Source organism: Trachinotus anak, unplaced genomic scaffold (genome assembly GCF_046630095.1).
Source record: "Trachinotus anak isolate AG129_WGS33_773 ecotype Australia unplaced genomic scaffold, CSIRO_AGI_Tana_v1 ptg000011l, whole genome shotgun sequence".
Lineage (NCBI taxonomy): Eukaryota > Metazoa > Chordata > Actinopteri > Carangiformes > Carangidae > Trachinotus > Trachinotus anak.
In genome coordinates, this window is record NW_027273862.1 from 29,837,657 (window position 1) to 29,859,882 (window position 22,226).

The window sequence follows — 22,226 nt, forward strand, 5'->3', positions numbered from 1 at the left end:
GAGAGATTTTTTTCCTTGAACGTCATTTCTGGAAGTTGGGAGAGGTTCAGAGATTCAGCGGGTCTGCGGAGCGCTGATGAGATTAGGCTGGAGCGGAGCTGAGCTGAGGAGGCAGGGACACTGGGACTGTGAAGAACGTGAGGATTTTCCCCCAAGGTCGTTCTGTCACAACACAAGGGTAGAACTGCACAAAACGATATTCTTTGTGTTAACGCGCTCTTACATAACACCTGATGTGACGAGTGTATGTCTTTACAGGTGGAGGACATTTAATACCATTCAACACAATACATTTCAAGAATTCATTTTCTTTACCCACTTATTCACATGCACGGCCACGGGAGCTGGAGTTTATCCCATCAGGCAATGCGTGCAAGGAGGCTGCCAGGCTATCACAGAGCTAATTCAGACAGACTCACTCACAGTCACACCTCGGGCCAGTTTAAAGTCTCTGATGCACTTGGAGTGGCTTGTTTTCAGGCTGCAGGAAGAGTCTAGAGCACTGGAGTGGAACCCAGCCCCCCCTCCCCACATGATCACTGCAGCTTTGGCAGGTTGTGACATGAATCTTATAAATAAGTTTTAAATGACTGCCACCTAAATTATTCAGACCTTTTGGATATAAAATGTCATCACTTCATTTATCCTTAATATATTGTTTGTGTTAAATTGTATCATAATTAACTTAGGAATTTTTGGAGTTTGGAGTCACGTGACCTTGACCTTTGACCTGTGACCACCTCGAGGCGTGACTGAGATATCGAGTTCACAGACAGACAACCCAAAAACATATCATAAGATAAGAAAAAAATTGTGTTATTGGTTAAAAACTACTTGGTTAAGGTTCGAGAACAACTGTGTGATTGTGGTTACAGGTTAATTGACTTTTTTTTTTATTCATCCAGGTTTCGCAGCCCTGGTACAACAATGGAGAGTGAGCAGGGTCCAAAACAGAGAAAGAACCACTCAAAAACACTGATGTGTGTGTGTATGTGTGTGTGTGTTGTATCAGATCCATATAAAAACACGGTTATATTTAAATCAAAGGAATAATCTACTTACAATCTGACATTAGCTTCCACCTCTCCCACTCCCCAGACGGTGTAAAAAGTCCAGCTGCTGATCATATTTACATCCATGTGTGTTACATGATCCTGTTTATCTCGTCCGTTGTTTCTTTTTTCTCTGCGTTTTAATCTGTCTGTTTTGTCGATCACTGTGGATAAAGAGGAGGAGAAACGTTCGCACCAAACCGTTAAAGTTTCAAACTTTAACGTCCTGATCAAAGACACTGTGTTGACAGAGGGAGGGAGAACGACACAACTGTGGCCCAGTCCTGCACACAAAACTGCTTTGTATCTTTTTTTTTTCAAATCAGAAAAATTATCGAACCCTGACTTTTGTGATCCGTAGCACCCGTAATTGATATTGATGAGGTGTCTGTTGCCCATAACACCACCCTGGCCTATTTCACAATGATATAAAACAGAGAAAAGCAACACATCTTTAAATCTGAGAAGCAGAAATCTGATCATTTTTGGCATTTTTCCTGATAAATAAACAACTGATTATCAAAATTTATGCTGAACATTTTTTTCCGTTGATCGACTAAAAGATGTATCATTTGAGTGCGACACTGCCAGTGGATCTCAGACTTGTATCTGAGCTGGGATCATAAGGAGTGTAGAGGTTGAAGCAGGGGCTGGGGGGGGTCAAACAGACATATGGGAGCGTCTCCTGCTCCGTTAGTGATACATGAGCTGTGACAAACAGGGTCTGCAGATATGGCGCCTCAGAACCCACTGCACGCTCACAAATGGGCCTGCAGCCACGGAAATGTTCCAAATGTGTGCTGCAGCGTTCACAGAAACACACACACACACACACACACCATGCAGTGAGTGACAGCCTCGGCTGAGCCACGTTAATGGAGCAGTGCATCCTACTGGCTCCTGCTTCCAGGGTGAAGTGGTGTCTGATGAGGAGGTGCTCCAGCTGCGACTCGCTCCCTTTCATTTGAGAGCAGAGGTCCCAACGTTCGTGGCCCCTCCTGACACACTACTATGCTTGAAATGAACCAGCCTCTTGCTCTGTAATATATTCATATCATATAACATAACCCAACGCCCCCCTCCCCAGAGGAGATCAGATTAGATTCAAACACAGTCGACAGTTTAAATAAATGCACCAGTTGAGCTTGTTCTCTCTTTTTCTTCTTGTAAAAGATCCACACGTCGCCTCAGAGGCACGGAGAGGGATTTGGCTGAGGGGGAGAAAGGGTCTCTGGGCCGAAACACACTCCGTCTGCCACTCTACCCTCCCACCACCTCCTTACACCCCCAAAAATCTGTCCCTCTGTGTTCAGTGTTGCACTGGAGCAAAACACACGATCACGCCTGTAATTCCAGTTATAATCTGGTCTGATCTTCATGAAATATTATTTCTACAGATATTTCAAATATGAGCACCGTGTTTACTCAGTCTTAAAATCTATTTCATAATACATGAAGTCTACCACTGAGGAAGAGAGAATGAAAAGCTTCTCAGGGTCATAAATACTCAATAATAATTTTGAGGAGAAGTCCAGTGGAAAATTTACATCAGCTGAACATTTGAAATGACATCAGTTTCATTTCCTTTCTGCTCCGTCATGCAGGGAATGAAATATTAATTTCAACAGTCATATTTTAGGTGATTGATGAAGTGTAGAGCATTCAACTCCACGACCATTTGCACATTTATATCACTGCATGATTTATAATGTCGTGGAAGCATTCACTGATTTTTTTAGCTACTTTGGGACAGTGGTAACTCGTAGTGCATGGTAGATTTATTTTTATTTACCTTTTTTTTTCTCATCTGAACACAGTTACCAGTTTATCAGAGTAAGAGTACAAATGTGATAACTCTCCACAGGATTTTAACTACAGATATTCAACCTATTGTTGATTAGCGCTGGGTGTCGCCTCTGAATTCTGATTCACAAGGTCTCGATTCAGTTTTGAGGTATTTCTGTTACAGAACTAGAACTCTATATCGGATGCTTGAACAAAGATTAATTTGAATAAGAGAACTGATTTTGAACCGTACTGCTGCTTTAAAAATATTGATTAGTGCAGCTTTAACTTTGAGCACTTTTGAACAGTGGCTCCATGTTAACTATCCAACCAGCAGCCTGTTTTAAATGTTGTGTCTTAAAGGTCCATATTTTACTCTGTGTTTTATCTGAAGTGTTGATCTCCATCAGAAGATATATCTGTGGTTTTAAGAACCAAAAACCATCTCAGTGTAGTTTTACATCTCCTCTCTCAGGCTTCTCTCTGGAGCTCTAGTAACAACAGGTCAGTCAGCCAATCAGAGGAGAGGATCTGAGCCTCTCCTCTGATTGGTTGACTGGTTTCTGAGTGATCCAATAAAAATATAGCAGATTTCAGGTAAACACTGAGAGAAACCAAATCCTGCAAGGTTAGATGGTGGGTCCAGGTGGACGTGGCTGAGGGCAGTGACTGCTTTGTTGTGACATCACAAAGTTCCAGAAGTCCTGACGGCTGGTTTTAAGGCTCAGTCTCTGAATACAGGCTGTGTGCATTTCTCTGTGGACTGAGGCTTTGATACTTTCACAGTATTAATATAGAACCTAGACCTGCTTTATAATCACAAACACATGGACATCTACCTTTAGACTGGATGGAGCTTTAAAGTCAAATCACGTAGCAGAGGACGCTGAGTCAAGTCTCCACTGACACAGGGACATACTGTACCTGAGGAGACAACAGGTGGGAACTGAACCCTATTAACCCTTACACAGCCACTTCCTGTATGACCTCAGTTGTTCCTGAGGCTTCATGTTCAGCATGTGAGCGAGGGACAGCACACAATCATCTTTCTTTAAGTCAAAGCTTTGCCGCTCTCTTCCATCTTCTTTATGCTTTCATTGTGCCTCTAATCATATTACTCTTATTAAGCACGCTGACGCGACTCCACCCAAACGGGGCCTCCGCCTTGCTGAATTTCCCTCCTTGCTTCCCTGACTCATCACGATGAGTGCTGTCACCCCCCCCCCCACACACATTGCTCATGTCTCTGTAGATGAGACGGTGTAAAGAGGCCAACACACAGCGGAGTTCCTCCAAATTGAGAAGAGTCTAAATGGAGCGTAATAGGCCATCCTCCTTTTCTCCTCTCCTCTTTTTATCTGCTCCGTCACTCTCTCTTCCTCGCTCCCCCGGTAGGCCTCGCTGCTCGGCGAGCGGCTGAACATCTATTTCCCAGAGAAGCAGACACGTGACAATTAATTAACTAAAGCTTGGTGGGTTCTCATTACTCCTTCAGACTGTGTGTGTGTGTTTGTGTGTTTTTGTGTGTTCACGAGACGCAGTGGGTGAGGTCAAGAAAACAACAGATGCTGCCTTGTGCAGAGGGTTTTGCGAGGTCTGTGGAGGAGTGTCGGAGACTGCAGCCGCAGCGCGTGGACGTAACCAACAGATGGAATTTGACACAGAAACAGTCCAGACCCTGAGATGTGAGAAGAGGACAACCACGAGCTCACAGAGTTGAAGCATTACTGACACTGACAACCAGTGTCTCCATAAAGAAGTGATGAGGAGAGAGAGTTGATGTTTGTTCTTTCCTCCTCCCTCCTCCCTGGGAGATGATTCCCCTCCATCTGATCTGTCTCATCCTTCTGGATCTTACTGGTGACTTTCAGTCTGATTCGTGACGAAGAGCAGAGAACAGTGACGACAACTGAAACAGGTCAGACCAGAGTGAAAATTCAGTTTGTTTTCAAACAGAGCAGAGATCCTGTTTGGATTTTCCTGAACTCGACTCGTTTGTTTCTGCCAAACCTCCAGCCTGTCACTGCTTTAAAAAGCACCGCATACGAGCGCCTTATTTCAAAAATTATTCATGAGACTTCAACAGGAAGCAGAGCTGAAACAATTAATCATTAAATCAGTCAAAGAGAGAAGTTACCCATTAATCATTTAAATCTTTTTTTTTGGCTACATTTAAAAACACTCGCTGGTTCCAGCTTTGCTGCTTTTCTGTCTCATGCGACAGTAAATGGAAGAAGTTCAGGTTTGACATTGTTGAAGAAGTTGCCTTGGTCTTTAGGAAACTCTAACAGATATTTTTATGCCTCAAGGATGAACTCATTAGAATTTGGTGACCAAAGGTCAAAGGTCAAGGTCACTGTGACCTCACAAGACATGTTTTAGCCTATATCTCGCAAGTTCATACAATAATCCTGACACAATTTAACACAAATGTCTATTGAATGATTGTGAATGAAGTGATTACATTTTACATCCAAGAGGTCAAAGTTCAACTTCACTTTGACATCATAATGTTCTGCAAAAACACTTGTGTCCTTTATTCAATGCTGTAACTCAAGAAGAGGAGATGTGACCATATGTCCTGCAACCTGCCTGGTGGAGGGAACAACCATGTTGATTCCAGTTTTATATATATATTCTGATATTTTATAGATCAAACAATTACCTGAGAAAATAAATTGGCTCATTAATTGATAATGAAAATAACTGTGCAGCTTTCATGCAGTAAAATGTGTCTAGACAGAGATTAGCAACTTCAGTCTCATCTGATCTGCAGACGTGTTTATCACTGTTACAGCTTCACCCGACTGCGACCGAGTCAGCAGCTTGACTTTCAACAAACACGGGTTTTCTGTTCTACTGACACTGCGACATTCTGCTCTCTATAATGACCACAAAGCGCATGATGACTGATCAACCACCTGATCAACCACCTGATCAATCACCTGATCTGTTGCCTGCTCTCGTCTCACGATGAATTCAGCTGATGACAGTGGAAACGCTCTTGTGATGTGATGTTTCCCCGTTTTCCTACAAGTTTAAAATATCTCACCAGTGTAATAACGTCCTCTGTTGTTGCCTCTTTTTCTTTGGTTGAGGATGATGAGTGATTGTCATCGTGGTTAAGAACAATCAAGTTGATACAAATGACTTTCTTACTTATCAAAGTCACACACTTCGCCAACTCAACCGTCCACTTCGACCTCCCACTCACTGCACGTGTCAGACCCTGACAGACCAGTAAATACAACCACAACAGGCTCTTGTCAGGGAAACACAAACAGTTTGTTCAAGGCTTCTGAACAAATGACCCCTGCTGTTGTTTTTCTGGATCTGCTGCTGTCCTGTTTTATATGATTGTACAGTGAATATCTTTAGGTTTTGGACTGTTGAACACAAAAAAAGTTGACACTGACGTTCACATATTTGTATTCATACTGTTCAGACTATAACCAGCTCAGATTCAGTCAGTGTGCACAGTTACAGTCACACAACAGCCTGCTGTGGCTGCTATAAACCTGCACATTAATACACTCTCCTAAGTGACTGTTACGCTACGCAACTGCCAAAAAAACACACAGTGATGCTTCGCTGTGGACAATTACCCACCACTCAGCTCCTCCGACCAACCTACTCTCAAAACAAACCAACCCTGCAGCCACTGGATCCACTCACCACCACAGTTCAAAACGTCTGAGAGAAAAGTGCAGGAAATGCTTCACCTGACAGAGCTTTTACGTCTCTACACCAAACTACAGCACAAACACTGTGCTGGAGTATTTTCACGTCACACACATCAGAGCCGGCGCTACAGGTTCAGTAATAACACACAGTTTATCAAAGCACTTCCACTAACCGCTTAGTGTTTGCTATACAGGTGATTTTGTTGTTGTGAAATTGTGCTGTCTGAATAGTGACAGGAGTGTTAACTGGACAACAGAGCAGGTCAGTTCCATCCAGCTCCAGTGAGACAGACCTACAGCTTTATACTATATGGGACCTTTAAAAGGTAAGGTCGGTCTTTTTAATTTTTCCACACTGGGCTGCGTGTTTGGAAAGTCTTAGTCAGTCAGGAAGTTTACAGCCTTGCTTCCTGGCATCTTTGTCTTAGGAGATGGCAACTTAATGAGATTCTTTAGCCACCGACCCTCCAGCCATGACGCTCGTCTCCAGCGGTCATAACATGCACACAGTAATTGTTATTGGCACCTCCAGAGTCAGACAATAGCCCGGGCCTCGTCCCGCCCCCCCCTCCTCACTAACAATGAGTGAAGCGTGGGGCAAACAAATGAAAAAGAGGCTTCAATAACGGTCCGGGTGATAAAACCTTTCTCCCTTTGTGTGGAGCCTCCACATCTTCCAGCAGATAAGACAGAGAATCTCACACATCTGTGTCTCATATCACACTACACAATGGCGTCGGTCCATTACACAAATGCCACACCTCAACTCGCAACCGTAAAGGTTTCTGGGAAATCCAAAGCCAAGGTCTATTCTGCTGTTTATCTTATCAATTTCAGTGCAGGGGTTGGATGAAAAAGGGAAAGATGTGCTTTTATTTTAGGTTTTGTTGTTTTTTTATAAAAAAAAATGTGTGTGCTGTAACAGTGCATCACCTAATACACTCTGTGTCTTTTGTTGTTAATTCCCATTCCCTTTTCCTGCTCCTGTGTGCTTTTGCTGTAAAATTGCTTTTCTTCTGCTCTTAGCTCTGCACACATCTTGATCGGAGAGGCACAATCCATTCTTCGAGTTAAATGGCAGAGATGGTGGCAGCCCCCACCCCTTAAATGAAAGCAATCATCAGGGCCTTATCTCAATGGCTGTTTTGTATGTACAATTGCCGCCTGCAAATCTATTAACCGGCAGCCCCAATAAGATTCGAGGATGAGGTAGAGAACAGCAGGAGAAGAAGAATCGTGGATGTACTGCCAATGAACAGAGTTCACAACCACAGAGGAATTACTGATAACATCAAGAAATGTGTTCCACTGTGGGGAGAAAAAAAAAAATAACAAGGAGATTGCTCATAATGAAAGAAATGACTGAATATTGTGTGTTAAGATTCAAACTGAACTCATTTCCTGTCACTGATTTCTGAAAAAGTATCACGATCCATCACAGTCCTCTAACAATCAGTCATATTATTGAACATCAGAACACAAACACCTGAATTTTCACCATTTTCAAGCCACAAATCAAACGAGTTGAGGAATTAATATGCTTGAGACCATAACCAAACAGTAATTAAACTGTCCTTATCCGAGAGTCGAGACAAGTGTAAGCAGTGACATATGGAGCACAGTGATTTGATCTAAATTAATAAATAAAGTGTCCTGGTGTTTATTTACCTCAACGGCAGCGAGAGCCAGACCTGGATTTGAACAGAAATACTCATCTCAGTCAATTAAGTGATTTTTTGCAGGTTTTTTTTTGTTCATCTGTTAAACTGCTGTCATTGAAAGCCAAACATCTGCAGAAGTGCTGGTTTCACCGACAGAAGCTTGACACCAAACTAAAGAAGCAGGAACACCGAGTCAATAGTGAATGAAACAGTATTTCTGTTCAAAAAAAAAAAGAGAGCGAGAGAAAGTGGTGAGTACAACATGACTGGTCTGTTTTTTTCCAATCCTTATAGCAGACACCATTTGTTTTGTTCTTTCAGAATCTATAAGATTGACTTTTCCTTAAACTCTGATTAAAGGACAAGACCATTAAAGGTCACATTTAGTAAAGAGGTAGACGTCCATGTGTTTGTGATTATAAAGCAGGTCTAGGTTCTATATTAATACTGTGAAAGTATCAAAGCCTCAGTCCACAGAGAAATGCACACAGCCTGTATTCAGAAACTGAGCCTTAAAACCAGCCGTCAGGACTTCTGGGACTTTGTGATGTCACAACAAAGCAGTCACCACCACCCCAAGCCCCGCCCACCTGGACCCACCATCCAACCTTGCAGGATTTAGTTTCTCTGAGTTTTTACCTGAAATCTGCTATATTTTTATCGGATCAATCAGAAAACGGTCAGCCAATCAGAAGAGAGGCTCAGATCCTCTCCTCTGATTGGCTGACTGACCTGTTGTTACTAGAGCTCCAGAGAGAAGCCTGAGAGAGGAGATGTAAAACTACACTGAGATGGTTTTTGGTTCTTAAAACCACAAATATATCTTCTGATGGAGATCAACACTTCAGATAAAACACAGAAGAAGAGTAAAATACGGAGCTTTAATATTCTGTATTTTCTTGCTGTCAGTAAATCCTATGAAAAGACCAAAACTTTCAAATCAATCTTATGCCATTTGTATGTTTATCTTTTCATCAACATAGAGACAACTGATGAAAACTGGTTTAGTGCATGTGCTGTGTCTCAGACTATGTCCACACTAAACCAGCTAAATCAGAAAATGCTATTCAAGTGAACATATGTCCAAACTAGTGTTTTCAGCTCCTTTTGCAAAGGCCTCCATTTAGCTATAGCCACATGAAAAATATGAAAAAAAACACTCAACCTCTTCTTCCACTCAGAGGAAACACAAAGTCATCTTCCTAACCTCGTTATTACACAGTGGTATCTGAGCAGGGAAACATCACTCAAAAGCTTCCTGTTCTTCAGATTTATCTTTTCTTTTGTTTTCTTTTTTGGTCCACAATGGAGAGAAAAAGATGCATTTTCAAATGTATCTGGTTGAGTGAGGATGGACTCCATGTCCCCGGGGCGTTGAGGCTTGCAGCGTTGTTACTGTGCAGATGTAAACCATGCAGTGGTAGAAGTCAGGTCACAGGTTTCCACTCAAATCAAAAGAAAAGCTTTGATTGTGGAGCATCTGGTTGGGAATGAGTTTTGTACCCCCGCCCACCCTTCGCTTGCATTAGCTTGAATAGGGGCAGCAGTGGGGTAATGAATCCTCCTGACTAAGAGATCAAACTGGAGCCGCCATCGTCCTCTGATCAATAACTGTCGCCACAGACACCAGGGACCAAATAACCATCTCCCCGAGGCACAAATCTGGGGACGACAAGAAAGTGTGTGTGCTTGTGTGCGCATTTATGTGTATGTGTTGGTACTATACAAATGAGTCGGAGCCAGGAGTGAAAATGGAGGGAAGTCATGAGGAAAGATGAGTGTGTGTGTGAGTATGTGGTGTATACTGTATAAGTGTGTTCCTGTCCCCCGGGGTTGCCAGAAACTGTGGCTTATTAGGGCTAATTGGCTTCTTTAAGGACCTTCAGCTCATTATGTGGCCACTTTCTGCTCTCTGAGCTCGTGCAGAGTCTGATTTACCATCATGTGGATGTGGGATCTATGTCCCATGTCTCAGGTTTACAGTTAAGCTCTGACATCCCTGGCACTTAGCGACTAAATTCAAATTATCTGACACACTCAGTGTTTTTTAATGTGTGTTTCATGTGTTTTTCTCTGCAGTTGTGTTACATGAAAAAATATATTTTATATATATTTTAATATTTTATAATATTTTCTAGTATAATTTAATTTGCAACTATATAACATTATTATTTTTATTACAGAGCTGATGGCTGGCATATTTCACCATTACCCATTCAATATTGATCAATTCTGAATTTTTTTTTCTATTTTTACTGGCAAAGTCCATCTTTCCCATGTGGGATTTTTAAGTACACACACACACATAGATTTATAGTAAATGATGCACGCACATGCTCAGCAGTGTTTGTACATTTAACTCATTCACAGAGGCCTCATGTTGACTGAGAGCTTTCCTCCAGTCGGATCACAGCTGCGCTAAGTCGCTGCTAATGCAGACCAAACATGTCCCGATGCTGCTGCTTCACACTGAAAGCAAACCATGACGAGGGTTTTCTTGCTGAGTAGCCACAGGACATGAAATGCATCTGACAAGGTCAAAAAAAAAAAAAAAAAACGCATTAAGACGACTTCTGCTGGTGGATCAATTATAATTTTTCCAAGGGAGGAATGGAAGAAGCTACAGCTACAGTGAGCGGTTCGATAAAGAGCTGCAGGCTCTTAGTGCAGCATAATAACAAGATACACAACTCCTCTGTGCATCAAATCACATTTACATTTACTCATTTGACAAATGCTTTTATCCGAAGCAACTTACAAGGGAGGGACAACACTGAAGCTTCAAAAGCAGAAAAAAACATGATGTAATTAATCTTCTGAGCCCAAAGTTGAATTTGCCAGCTACCAGCTGAGGACATGTTTATAGCTCTCAGTCAATTCCTATCGACCTTACTGTTAAAGACCCTCCAATGAAAACCAAGAGTTTCACCTTGTTAACGTCCATATGATGTTTTTTATATAATAAAGACAGATGATGAGTGAAATAATCAGTCAACACCATGATTGAGTGTTTCCACTTTGAACTGCAGTGAACCAATGAGAGTCTCATAAAAACAGATTCAGACAGGAACCAATCCTGTCAACTTGTAGGAACAGGGGGCGGGGCTAAATAAACCTAAAACCTTCTCAGTACACAGAGGCAGAGTTAGCATGAGCACAACCACTAACACTGTGTCAGCCACTGCCAGTTACAAGCTAATAAACAACATAAACAAAAGATGCTAACTACGCAAACCCTTCACCTGCTTGTCTCTGATTCTGGTCTCAACAGACTCCTCATCTGAGTCTGGGTCTTGATCCTCTCTGCTCTGTCACCTGAACACCACTGACATCCTGCTTTAACTAAGAAGAGATGGCAACAGCACCAGAGGCACTAAAGGCCAGCCACACCTATAGCACCATCATATATACACACACAAACACATAGGCAGGAACATATAGAGTATGAATTATTAATACGCCCTACATGTGGTAAAAGTGGGTCAGTGTGGTGGTGTGTACTGTACAGCACTGAGAGGCACAGCAGCTTTGACTCAGATACAGTTTTCAATCCTTGACCAAAAAAGTCTTGTTATGATTCACTTTATTAAATCTGCTCATTGATGACCTCTGGAGATGGAGGGGATGCAAATGAGCAGCAGCAGGTAAACTACCGACTGTGTTTCTTGAGGCGTTTATTGATGAGCTTGAATAACCTCAAACAAAAAGTTCACTACTGTGTGGGCTCAGCTCACAAACTTACAAGTGAGCAGAGTGAAATGTGCTCGCGGTGATATCACACCCTGTGCTCCAGTTTATGTGGCTCACTGTGAAAGTCAATACTCAGACTGCAGGATCGTAGTGGGCTGGAGCGAGGGGGGGGGCAGCTTTCAGCAAAAACATCTTTGTCATGCTTCAACATTTTCCAGAAACAGGCGGGTGTCACGCTGCAGCGGGGCATGTTTGTTTCTATCAGAACCGGGTCACCATGGAGACGACAGATGAGTTAAGGCGAACTCTGCGTCTCCAGGTCAACTGTGACGAAACAAAGACTCCGAGGGTGCGTTCTGCTGGCCGGCTCCAAAAAAGCAGAATATTGGCCGACCTGCACTTTTCCTCCTCTGTGATATGAAAATCAACACCCTCTGATACGACCCATTGGAGCGCCCCCCCTACTGGACCTCTGTTGTCATAGTTACAATAATAAACATGTACCTACCTTTGTCACCATGGTTACTATAGTAATAGTCACGGCTTGGTTAGGTTTAGGCAAAGATGGTGATTTGGGTAAAATAAGTACTTCCTCAACAACAGACGATCGTTGTTGTCATGGTTACTGTGAACAGAAACAACATAAACTGCTCCTGTCACATGGGAATCGAACACCGCTCTCCTGGGTCATATTCATCCATCCACCCCAACCTCCTCCTGACGTAGACTTTGTCGCTCTATAAACTACGTCACCGCACTTTTCCCTTTGCTCCTGTCATCATCACTACGACCACTAGATGTCGCCTAGCAACAGAACCTAACTATGGGCCACACGACCTATGCTGCACTTCAAGAACACCACACGACTGCTGCTACAGCCTCTGACGCCGCGGGATGCCTGTTGTTTTGAGGAACGTGACGAGCTCCAAGGCGACAGTCTCTCCTGGTTCTTTCAGAAACCTGTGGGTGTCGTAACAGAAGCTTCAGTTTCAGGGTTTTTTTTTCAGTTTCTGCCATTAAACAGATTCAGATGAGCCGTTCATGAAATGAGAAGTAGAATGGTTGACGACAACTTGGCTTTTTTTTTTTTTTTTGAAGTTTAGGCCGTGGGTTTTATCTGTTATTATAACACCACGCTCTCCAGAGGAATTACTAGAGATCAACATGAGAAACATAAGGAGCAAACCACCAGTCAGTCAAAAACACTTGGAAGAGAAAACAAAAGCAGCCACTCTGCCAACAGTTTGTTGACACTGTTGCTGATAACTGGTGACTCACATTAATGAGTCGTTGGCCGACCAGCTCCTAATCGTGGTTCAAACTACATGACGTCAGCTCCAGGCCTGATCTGGGCTTTGCTGCGAATCTAAACTTTCTTTAAAAGGTTATCCGCCTTTACTCAAGGTGATCTCCTCCCTTCCCCGAGTCCTCCTCCTTTCATTTTCGCCACCTAATCAGGAAGTGCAACAACTGCAATTTGAAAGTCGGCGGTCCTTCGGGGCCCAGAGGACCATGACTCAGATCCAGCACCTTCACTTTCATTTATTCTCTCTGTCTGCAGCTCCGTTCCCTCCATTCTCTCTCTTCTTTGCCAAATTTGCTCACTTGGCTGCGAACATACTGGCTAAGTGAAAAACTTAAACACCCCCCACACACACACACACACACACACACACAGACCTGTGGTGTTTTTTCCGTGTCCCACTTTTTATCTCTAAGCGGTCATATTGTCATCTGCCGAGCAGACTTCCCGGGCTCGTTTCTCTTGTATTAGCAGCCATCTGGGTCCTGGCTAAATGAGTCCAATTAAAAGAGAAAAACAACTCATCACACTCACAATGAAACTGCTACAATAGGTAATCTCTCTTATAGCACATCCCATTGGCAACGTTTTGAGATAACAGCTAACAAAAAAAAAAAACATACAATAAAAGAAAATGTAGAGGAAAACTGAGGTGGAAATTGGCAGCAGCTCAGAGAAATTTGCTGAAGCTCTGCATTTCCACCGCTGCAGGGAACAGAGGGAGAGAGTGTCCAGGCGCCACCAGGCACAGCGACGGGGGGAGGACAATCAATGAAACTGCACGAGATAAATGACAGAGATTTAAGGGCTGCGAGGTGAACACAGAGAGAGAGAGAACGCTGTGCTGCGCACACACACAATGACAATCACAAGCTCGGTGAGCTGGATACTGTGGTAACCACGTTATATAATCTCTGCTGTGACCACAAGGCCCAGGAAATTTCTGCCATTCACAACCTCAGAGTGGACAGGACCTGCTGCTCCTGGTCCTTAAAGACAGAGACAGACAGAAAGCCTAAATTACTCATTATCCTTTCACTGTTAATACCTGCTGAGAGGCAGAGGCTGCCCGGAGGGTGTCAGAGGTGTCAGTGTGAGCAGCTGTGACCCCATCGGAGAGAAATACTGGGTGCTCACGGTCATGACGTTGTAAATCTCCAGGTAAATGCAAGGTGCTCTTGGAGGCACACGGAATAAAATATGTAACAGAAACCACCACAGAAACACAGATTTAGAAATAAAAGTGTACCAACCATTTTTGAACAATAAAGCGGAGGATAAGCCAGTTTGCAAGAAAGGTCTAAATCTACTTCCTCCTCACATGGACCGGTGAGGAGGTAAACAACGTAACACGACCTCTCTCATCAGTCCAGAGTAAAAGGAAGTGGGTCGCACAGTGTGAGGACAGCGACGCGCTTCTCATTGTTTCGTCTCAACTCCAGCTCATTGGACGTGAAGTGAAATATGAGTGAGTGGCACCATTTCTGCACAGAAAAGCTGAGGTGTGATGGAAACACACCAGTCTGATCCAGTACAGCGTCAGCGTCCACACTGACCTGATTAAGCAGACCCCCCCCCCTCACTGCGACATGACCACATCACAGTTTCTAAATCTGTGTTATTTTCAAAATTCTGTTCACACCAAAGGTACTTTTATTTAATCCACAGCATTAGCGAGAAGCAGTCAAAGTCTCAAACTAAATCCATCACAGGAGAAACGTTTGTCTTCATTAAAAAAACACTTCACAAACCAGCTCCACATCCAGCCCAGCTTCAGATGATACATGAAGAACAGGACATGCACTCATCTCTCTCAGCTGTAATTTCAACTGTATTTTTAGCCTTTGACTGAGCCTACGTACCATTTCAGCCATAACATCCAGAGGAGAAAAGCTCCAGGAGGAGGTTCCACAGTGGCACCCAGGCTCCCTGAGTGGGGAGGAGAGAAGAAGAAGAAAAGGGAGGGAGGAAAACAGAGATGTCTACAGTAAATTAAATCTTCAGAGCCTTCTACATGTTCCTACAGTGAAACATCAGCTTTAAAGTTTCATATCTACAGTGAGAAGTACAGATTTCTACCACCATGAGGAATTATGTTGATATACAACTGAACTGCAGCAGTAAGTATGTTTTGTGGGAAATTAAACTGCAGCTGGGTCACGTTTTCTATCAATGTAAAGAGGATGTGTTGTTAATTTATGTAATCTATCAAAGTCAAGTCAGATCAGTAAAACATTCACTCTCACAGCACCTGGTCCAGGTCAGGGGAGGGTCCTGGTCCTGATTCATACAGTAAAAGTTCACAGTGACACAATGTGTTTTACACTTAAAGCTCCATATTTACCCTTCCTCTGTGTTTTATCTGAATTGTTGATCTCAATCAGAAGATATATCTGTGTAGTTTTACATCTCCTCTCTCAGGCTTCTCTCTGGAGCTCTAGAAACAACAGGCCAGTCAGCCAATCAGAGGAGAGGATCTGAGCCTCTCTTCTGATTGCCTGATTGGTTTCTGAGTGATAGAATAAAAGTATAGCAAACAGTTGGAGAGACCAAATCCTGGTGGGTCCAGGTGGGCGGGGTTTGGGGCGGGGCTGAGAGCAGTGACTGCTTTGTTGTGACATCACAAAGTTCCAGAAGTCCTGACGGCTGGTTTTAAGGCTCAGTTTCTGAATACAGGCTGTGTGCATTTCTCTGTGGACTGAGGCTTTGATACTTTCACAGTATTAATATAGAACCTAGACCTGCTTTATAATCACAAACACATAGACATCTACCTTTAGACAACATGGGACCTTTAACCTAAATCACTATCTTTCACTAACCTTAATCAAAGAGCTGTTTCTGCCTGAACCACAGACAGGACTCTGGATGTGAACTTTGGTGTCATGTGTTTGTTTACCCGACCACCTCCTGCTGCTTCATTCCTTCAAAATGCAAAACTCTGTACATGAACCAGCCACAGATGATGTTTCCCACAAAACGTATTTGCAGTTTAGTTAGTTGTGTATAAACATAATGTCTAGGACAGCGTTGATATGGTAGATGGTTCAACTTATCTGAGACTTAGACTTCTAAACTGAGAGTGAGTGTTTGCTACATGCAAATCCCATTTATGATTATGCAACATGTTAAACACAAAGCGTCTGCATTAATCGCATCAACCCATCCACCTACAACACTTCTCCTCCCCACTTCTCTTCAGGGAGAGAGAAGTGGGGAGGAAATTTTGATTATTTATTTTATCTGCTGTGAGAAGAAATTCCCAAATATCTCAACACCTGACTCGTTCTAGGTTTCAACACCGGGTTGTGATCTTTACAAATCACACTTTTCAAAACAAAACTGAAGCACAATAACTCACATGATGTCGAGGAACACGCAGAGGTTTTGACCTAGAATTAGAGCTAATGCATAATATATGAGCTTCCTGTACAATAACTGCATTCAAGATTTATGTTCAACAGAAGCTGATTACACAGTAATCTTTCTGCCGATGCGACTGCCTGTGCACACAGTCAAATCTCTGAGGATAGGGGGAGGAAGAGGAGGGGGAGGAAGAGATAAAGCAAACAAGTAAACGTCTGAAGATCGAAGATGGAATAAAAAAAAAATCTGCATGAATGATGCGGCACATACAACATAAAGCACATGCATGCACAGATCAGCACATGCAAACATGAATACACAGGAAAAGTTTCAGCACAGTGACAGTTTTCAAAAAATTTAAGAGTGAGATTTAAGTTGTGACACTCTCTCTAATTTGAGGATGAATCAACAGCAGATGAACACTTTAGGAACCGCAGCCTTTTTTATACACAGGCTATACATTAGGGGGCTCACAGTCTTGACTGATAAATCAGCCACAAATTATTATCAAATGACTGTAGCTATCACAGTCACAGTACAACAGTATCTGGATATCTCGGCTGATAAGAAACTCCAAAAACATGTTTGACGTCATTCGGAAACAGTGATAAGATTATTTTACTGAGAATGTCAAAATGTAAGAGGTTGTTTAGGTTATGATGATGTATTGTTATCAGATTATTTAACTCTGAATATAAGCCTGAAAAAACAGTTTACATTCAGCCCGGCTCATAAATTAACTGAACTTCAGCTCAGGTGGAAACAAGCCCTCCAGATACTGCATGCTTAGAGTTTATGTGGCGTGTAGACAGTTGATGGTGAAAACAACATACTGTATAAATACATACAAATAAAATCGCCATCCGCCATGTAAACAGTCTCCATGAAAGCTGTTTCTGGAAAGAGAAGTTGCTGCTGAAGTTCATTTCACCTCCATTATACTAGGAACAAAACTCTGAGACAGGTTTCTTAAAACCAAAGCTATGTGACTGGAAGGGGTTGTTATTTGTGTCAACCCTTTAACCCTAGAACACTAACGTCGGGTGATTTTCACCCACACAATTCTTGTCATGTGATTTTCATTGTGTTGCTGCTGTCTGAGTTGCATGGGTCCTTGGGTAGCTTCAGGCTGCTCATTGATGTCATTAATGGTATGTTTGTTTCCCTCCTCCCATCTATGGTTTTTTCAAGAGGCATGCGTTCAGGTGATTTTCACCCGACGTTAGTGATGGTGTTACTAAGTTTAACGTTAGTGTTCTAGGGTTAAAGGTCCCATGCAGTCTAAAGGTAGATGTCCATGTGTTTGTGATTATAAAGCAGGTCTAGGTTCTATATTAATACACAATCATTTCTGATCAGCGTCATTGTTCTGGGCCTCACACACCTGTTACCTGTGTCGGGAAAATGCTACGGTTAAGGTTTGGTGAGGTTCAGGCACAAACACTCTTGGGTTAGGTTTAGGTAAAGATCTTGGTTTGTATATAATTTGGCCTTTTAATCATCCTAGTTTCTTAAGTTGTTTCTGTGATTTATGTGAAGTAGCTGCTGTAACGCTGCAGATTAATAAAGTATCAATTATCTATAAGTATCTATTAGTTAGCAGGTAACTTCCTGCTCTGACAGTTTCTTGTCAGATGTGTAGAACTTCACTCCAGAAGCTTTAGATCACACAAGAACAAAATATGTTTAAATGTTGAATGTGCTTTAAAATATTTTGCCGCCTTCGTCTGGTGGGACAACAAAGCAATGACAAGTTATTAGATGGCCCCTCGGAGGAGGAGTTGGAGGAGTCTGAACCATTCCTTGAATTTATTTACTCTCCATTTCACAACAAGCAGTGCTACTAATAGACGTGTATTAACCTCACGAACTGAACAGAAAAGCGGCTCTGAGTGAATCTCAAGTGGCCTAGAGTCCTGTCTAAATGCCTTTCAGAGAGATGAAACATGGAGATGAGCAGAGAAAACCTCTGACTTTCAGAAGCTAAACTGACAGACTAGATACACGACTAAAGATTTTCATTAACTGCAGGCACAAAATGTCTCATTTAAAATAATCATCTGCAAAAAACATACATGATGTATGGTTGTTTACTGTGCTTTTTCTTTCATTTGTGATTTATATATATATATATATATATATATATATATATATATATATATATATATATATATATATATAAAATATGATTTATTTCTGTTGTTTACTTCATCATCATCATGACAAAAGGTAAAATAACTGCTTTCCAGTTCTGTGTCAGCAAACTCAAACAGGTCCTAGATACGGTGTCACTTCCTGTCTCACCAGAACCTGAAACAACCATAGAGTGTAAATAAAGATGGTCGTAGCCTCCTTGACGTCACCCACAGGTTTCTGAAGAGCGGTTCTGAAGCTCAGAGTGAGCTGCTTCGCCGTTGCCATCTTGGCAGTGCCTGACTCTGCCTTTTAACTCCCAGCTAATCCTAAAAAGGGCAAAAAGGTGGGGGCTGCGTGGAGCCGAGAGTTGGGTGCATGAGAGACAACTATCACTCAAAGAGGCCACACCCTCAATTCTCCATCACTTTAGTCCTTAAGAACACGCTGCAGTTCAGTCACTTTTCATATTGCAACTCTCATTTCTGCAACTCCTCCTAAACTGAACTCATCAGTAAACTGATGTAAAAACGGGTGGAGTAGCCCTTTAAGCAGCACTGACACCCACAGTGTCTGAACAAAGAGAAGTGCACCACCTACTTGGAAATGTCTGCTTGGTCTCTCAAAACCTTCACAGACACGAGTGGACAGAAACACCACAGAGACGAGCATTTATCCGAAATGAGGATACATGTGACCGATGCAGATTGCAGACAGCTGCAAAGTGTCCTGAAGCCAGCGAGCTACTGAATCACCAGCTCCTCAGGAGGAGCCAAATGGGCTTCCCCATAATGGAGCCCATGATATATAGCAGGTATCCATGGCGACTGCATACCCATTTCACTGCCACTAAGTGTGGATACGTGTTATAATCAAACTAGGATTTCATGCTTTTGTGACCTCAGTGTCCTGTGTGGAAGCCTAAAGCTTTGTGGTTGGTGAATCTGGAGGAGAAAATAGAGCACACGGGGGAATGCATCTAGAGGCAGGACCTTTCCAGTGAGGCTAGAACTAACAGGAACACCCACACACACACACACACACACACACACACACATACACACACACACAAACAGAGGCTGACGGGAACCCAGGAGCCCTCAGTGACACAAGGAACCGAAGCAAACACGCTGCTTTACATCAGTAAATGAGAGTAAACAGTAACACATGCAGCAAAAAGAAGAGGTTAACAAAGCACCACTGAACAACAACAGCTCTGCAAATCTCACTCGTTGCATAACTCCACTCAAAAATGAAACAGGTGTATTAATATTGATAGAAATGTAAAAAGCTCGAGTTATGCATCAGATCTACCTGTTAAATGTTCCTCAGGGGAAGCTGAAGAACAAATATGCAGCTTTTTTGTTGTTGTTGTTGTTTCTGTGTTTTGTTTTGTTTTTTAACTCTGTGACATGAGGACAATGAGTAACCTGAACAATCCATTTAAACAGAGTATATTCTTTACCATTGTGCACATACCATACTTCATTTTTAATACAAATTATAGCCATTGGTTGTATTTGCATCCTATAATTGCCTCGCTGTGAAATTCAAATGACATACCCACGCACAAGAGATTCACAGGAAACAAAAGGTGGCACATGCACACACAAGGCAGCAAACAACATTCTTTAATATTTAAAGAACATGTTGTGATGAATTATCAGCCCATGGTTGGTTTTTATTGTGAATGTGCTGTAGAATCAAAACTATCAGCTAAAAGAGGCTAAAATGCTCTGAGGACGTCTGCAGAACTGGTATCAAACCTGGTGGACTGACCTTGTCCTGCAGACATCCTCTATAGCAGGAACTACCACACAGGAGGTTTTGTGTACTTTGGCAGGTCTGAAAAGATTTTGTCGCCATGGCAACGTCACAATGAAGTGCCAAAAATGAAGCCAAGAGCTAAAACCTGCACTTCCTCATATGACCACATGAGGCTAAATACACACGTTTACAGCCTGGAACAAAAACCAGTTTTACTCAGGCTTTACTACGGCAGATTCAGACTCTGCAAAGATGTCGACGGAGGAGGAGCAGCTCACTCTGAGCTTCAGCACCGCTCTTCAGAAAGCTCCTGGGTGATGCAACGGAGTCACAGAGGCTACGTCCATCTTTGTTTGCAGTCTACAGTCACAACCTGCAAAATGCTGTCACAAGACGGTCTCTAGTTAGTGCCAAAATGTGCTTCACACCATGATTACCTTGGATTTTATTTATTGAACTGTTGCATATTGCAGCTTTGCAAAGGAACTAAGATTAAATATGCTTAAAACACCATGAACAAAGGGAGGCTGGTTGTTAAAAGTTTGAGGCAGCTGCCTGGAAATGACTCCAAATGCAGCACAGCGTCTGTGTCTCTAAGATTTTATGGGAACATTAATGTTTTCAAAATTCATTAATTTCCATTATGAAATCCAGTTTATGATCCAGCACACCTGCATGAGACTTTCCAGAGTGCAAGGACTGTGTAAATGAGTGTTACCTGCTGGGTGTTAACAGATAAAATCATTTAAAAAAAGGCCAAGTGCAAAGGACAAAACAGCAATGAGGCGCAACACAGTTTGATATTGGGCTCTCACAAGCCATTAGCACCACCCACCGCTCTGAACACCACCTGGCCATTACTACTAACAAATGCCACCAGCAGAGGTGAAGCTGACGTGTGAACGAGGGCTTAATGTGTGTCATCCTGATGCACAAAGCTTCCTCTTCGTCAGCTGGGGAAAAGTATTCTCTCTCTCTCTCTCTCGCTCTCTCCCTGTCCCTTTCCTCATGATCATACACAACAAAACAAAAGGTTAAATGCTAATTAACATGCTAGAATTAAATTCCCCCCTTTCAGTACCATGGTGAGAGCCACTCGGCCAAAACTTCAATATTTAATAGACAGTCAACATTTTTCTGATTTTAGTGATGTCTGCTCCATAGTTTCTGGTGGGCTGCCCCATCAGTGATCTGGTCACAAAAAAAAAAATCAATAAAGTTTTTACTGGTCCTCTCTGTGTGCCTTCTGGGACTGGGCTCACAAATAATTTATCAATGAACACATATAACTTTATTTGTATTCTATAGCATTTTTCATACAGGTCAGTGCTGTTCAAAGTGCTTCACAGATGACTCAAAAAAAGGACGAATCAAAGAAGAAATGCGACCCGAGCCGCCGCCCACCATTATGATTTTGGGGGGGTAGGATAAGTTTTGTCCCCACAAGGAATAAAAAAATAAAGCAGAGGCAGGGATGTGTGGACCAGAGAGGGACGAACTCTTCATACCAGGAGCACACTGGTTGCATAGCGTGTTCATGGCAGTTGTGGAACGTCTTGGTTTTTATTTCGGGAGACGGGTTAGAGCGCTGCCTGCATCTCACGCCTCACAGCTGCGCCAACTTGGTCTGGAGATTCGACGTCTTGCCTGTTTTTCACGCCACTTCAAATATACGCAGAGAAAACACCTGCTGATGTCATATTGAACACTCGGCCAACCAATGGTGTAAATTGATCACTCACTCAGTCAGTCACGGATGTTCAGGGATGTCCAAAAATCCAACCTT

The 22,226-nt window shown here is 42.6% G+C and overlaps 1 protein-coding gene across 4 annotated transcripts in view; it reads right to left on the bottom strand.

The window, feature by feature from the left end:
- The window catches only part of LOC139628273 (SH3 and multiple ankyrin repeat domains protein 2-like), a 187,738-nt gene that overhangs the window by 155,156 nt on the left and 10,356 nt on the right, over positions 1–22,226 (bottom strand). For 3 of the 4 annotated variants that reach the window (XM_071489787.1, XM_071489786.1, XM_071489790.1), the window contains one exon: positions 15,037–15,103. The exons of the other annotated variant lie outside the window; for it this stretch is intronic. In XM_071489787.1, the coding sequence (XP_071345888.1) occupies positions 15,037–15,048 (12 nt within the window). In that variant the 5' untranslated portion in view covers positions 15,049–15,103. The remainder of the gene's footprint in view (positions 1–15,036; positions 15,104–22,226) is intronic. 4 annotated transcript variants of the gene reach the window in all.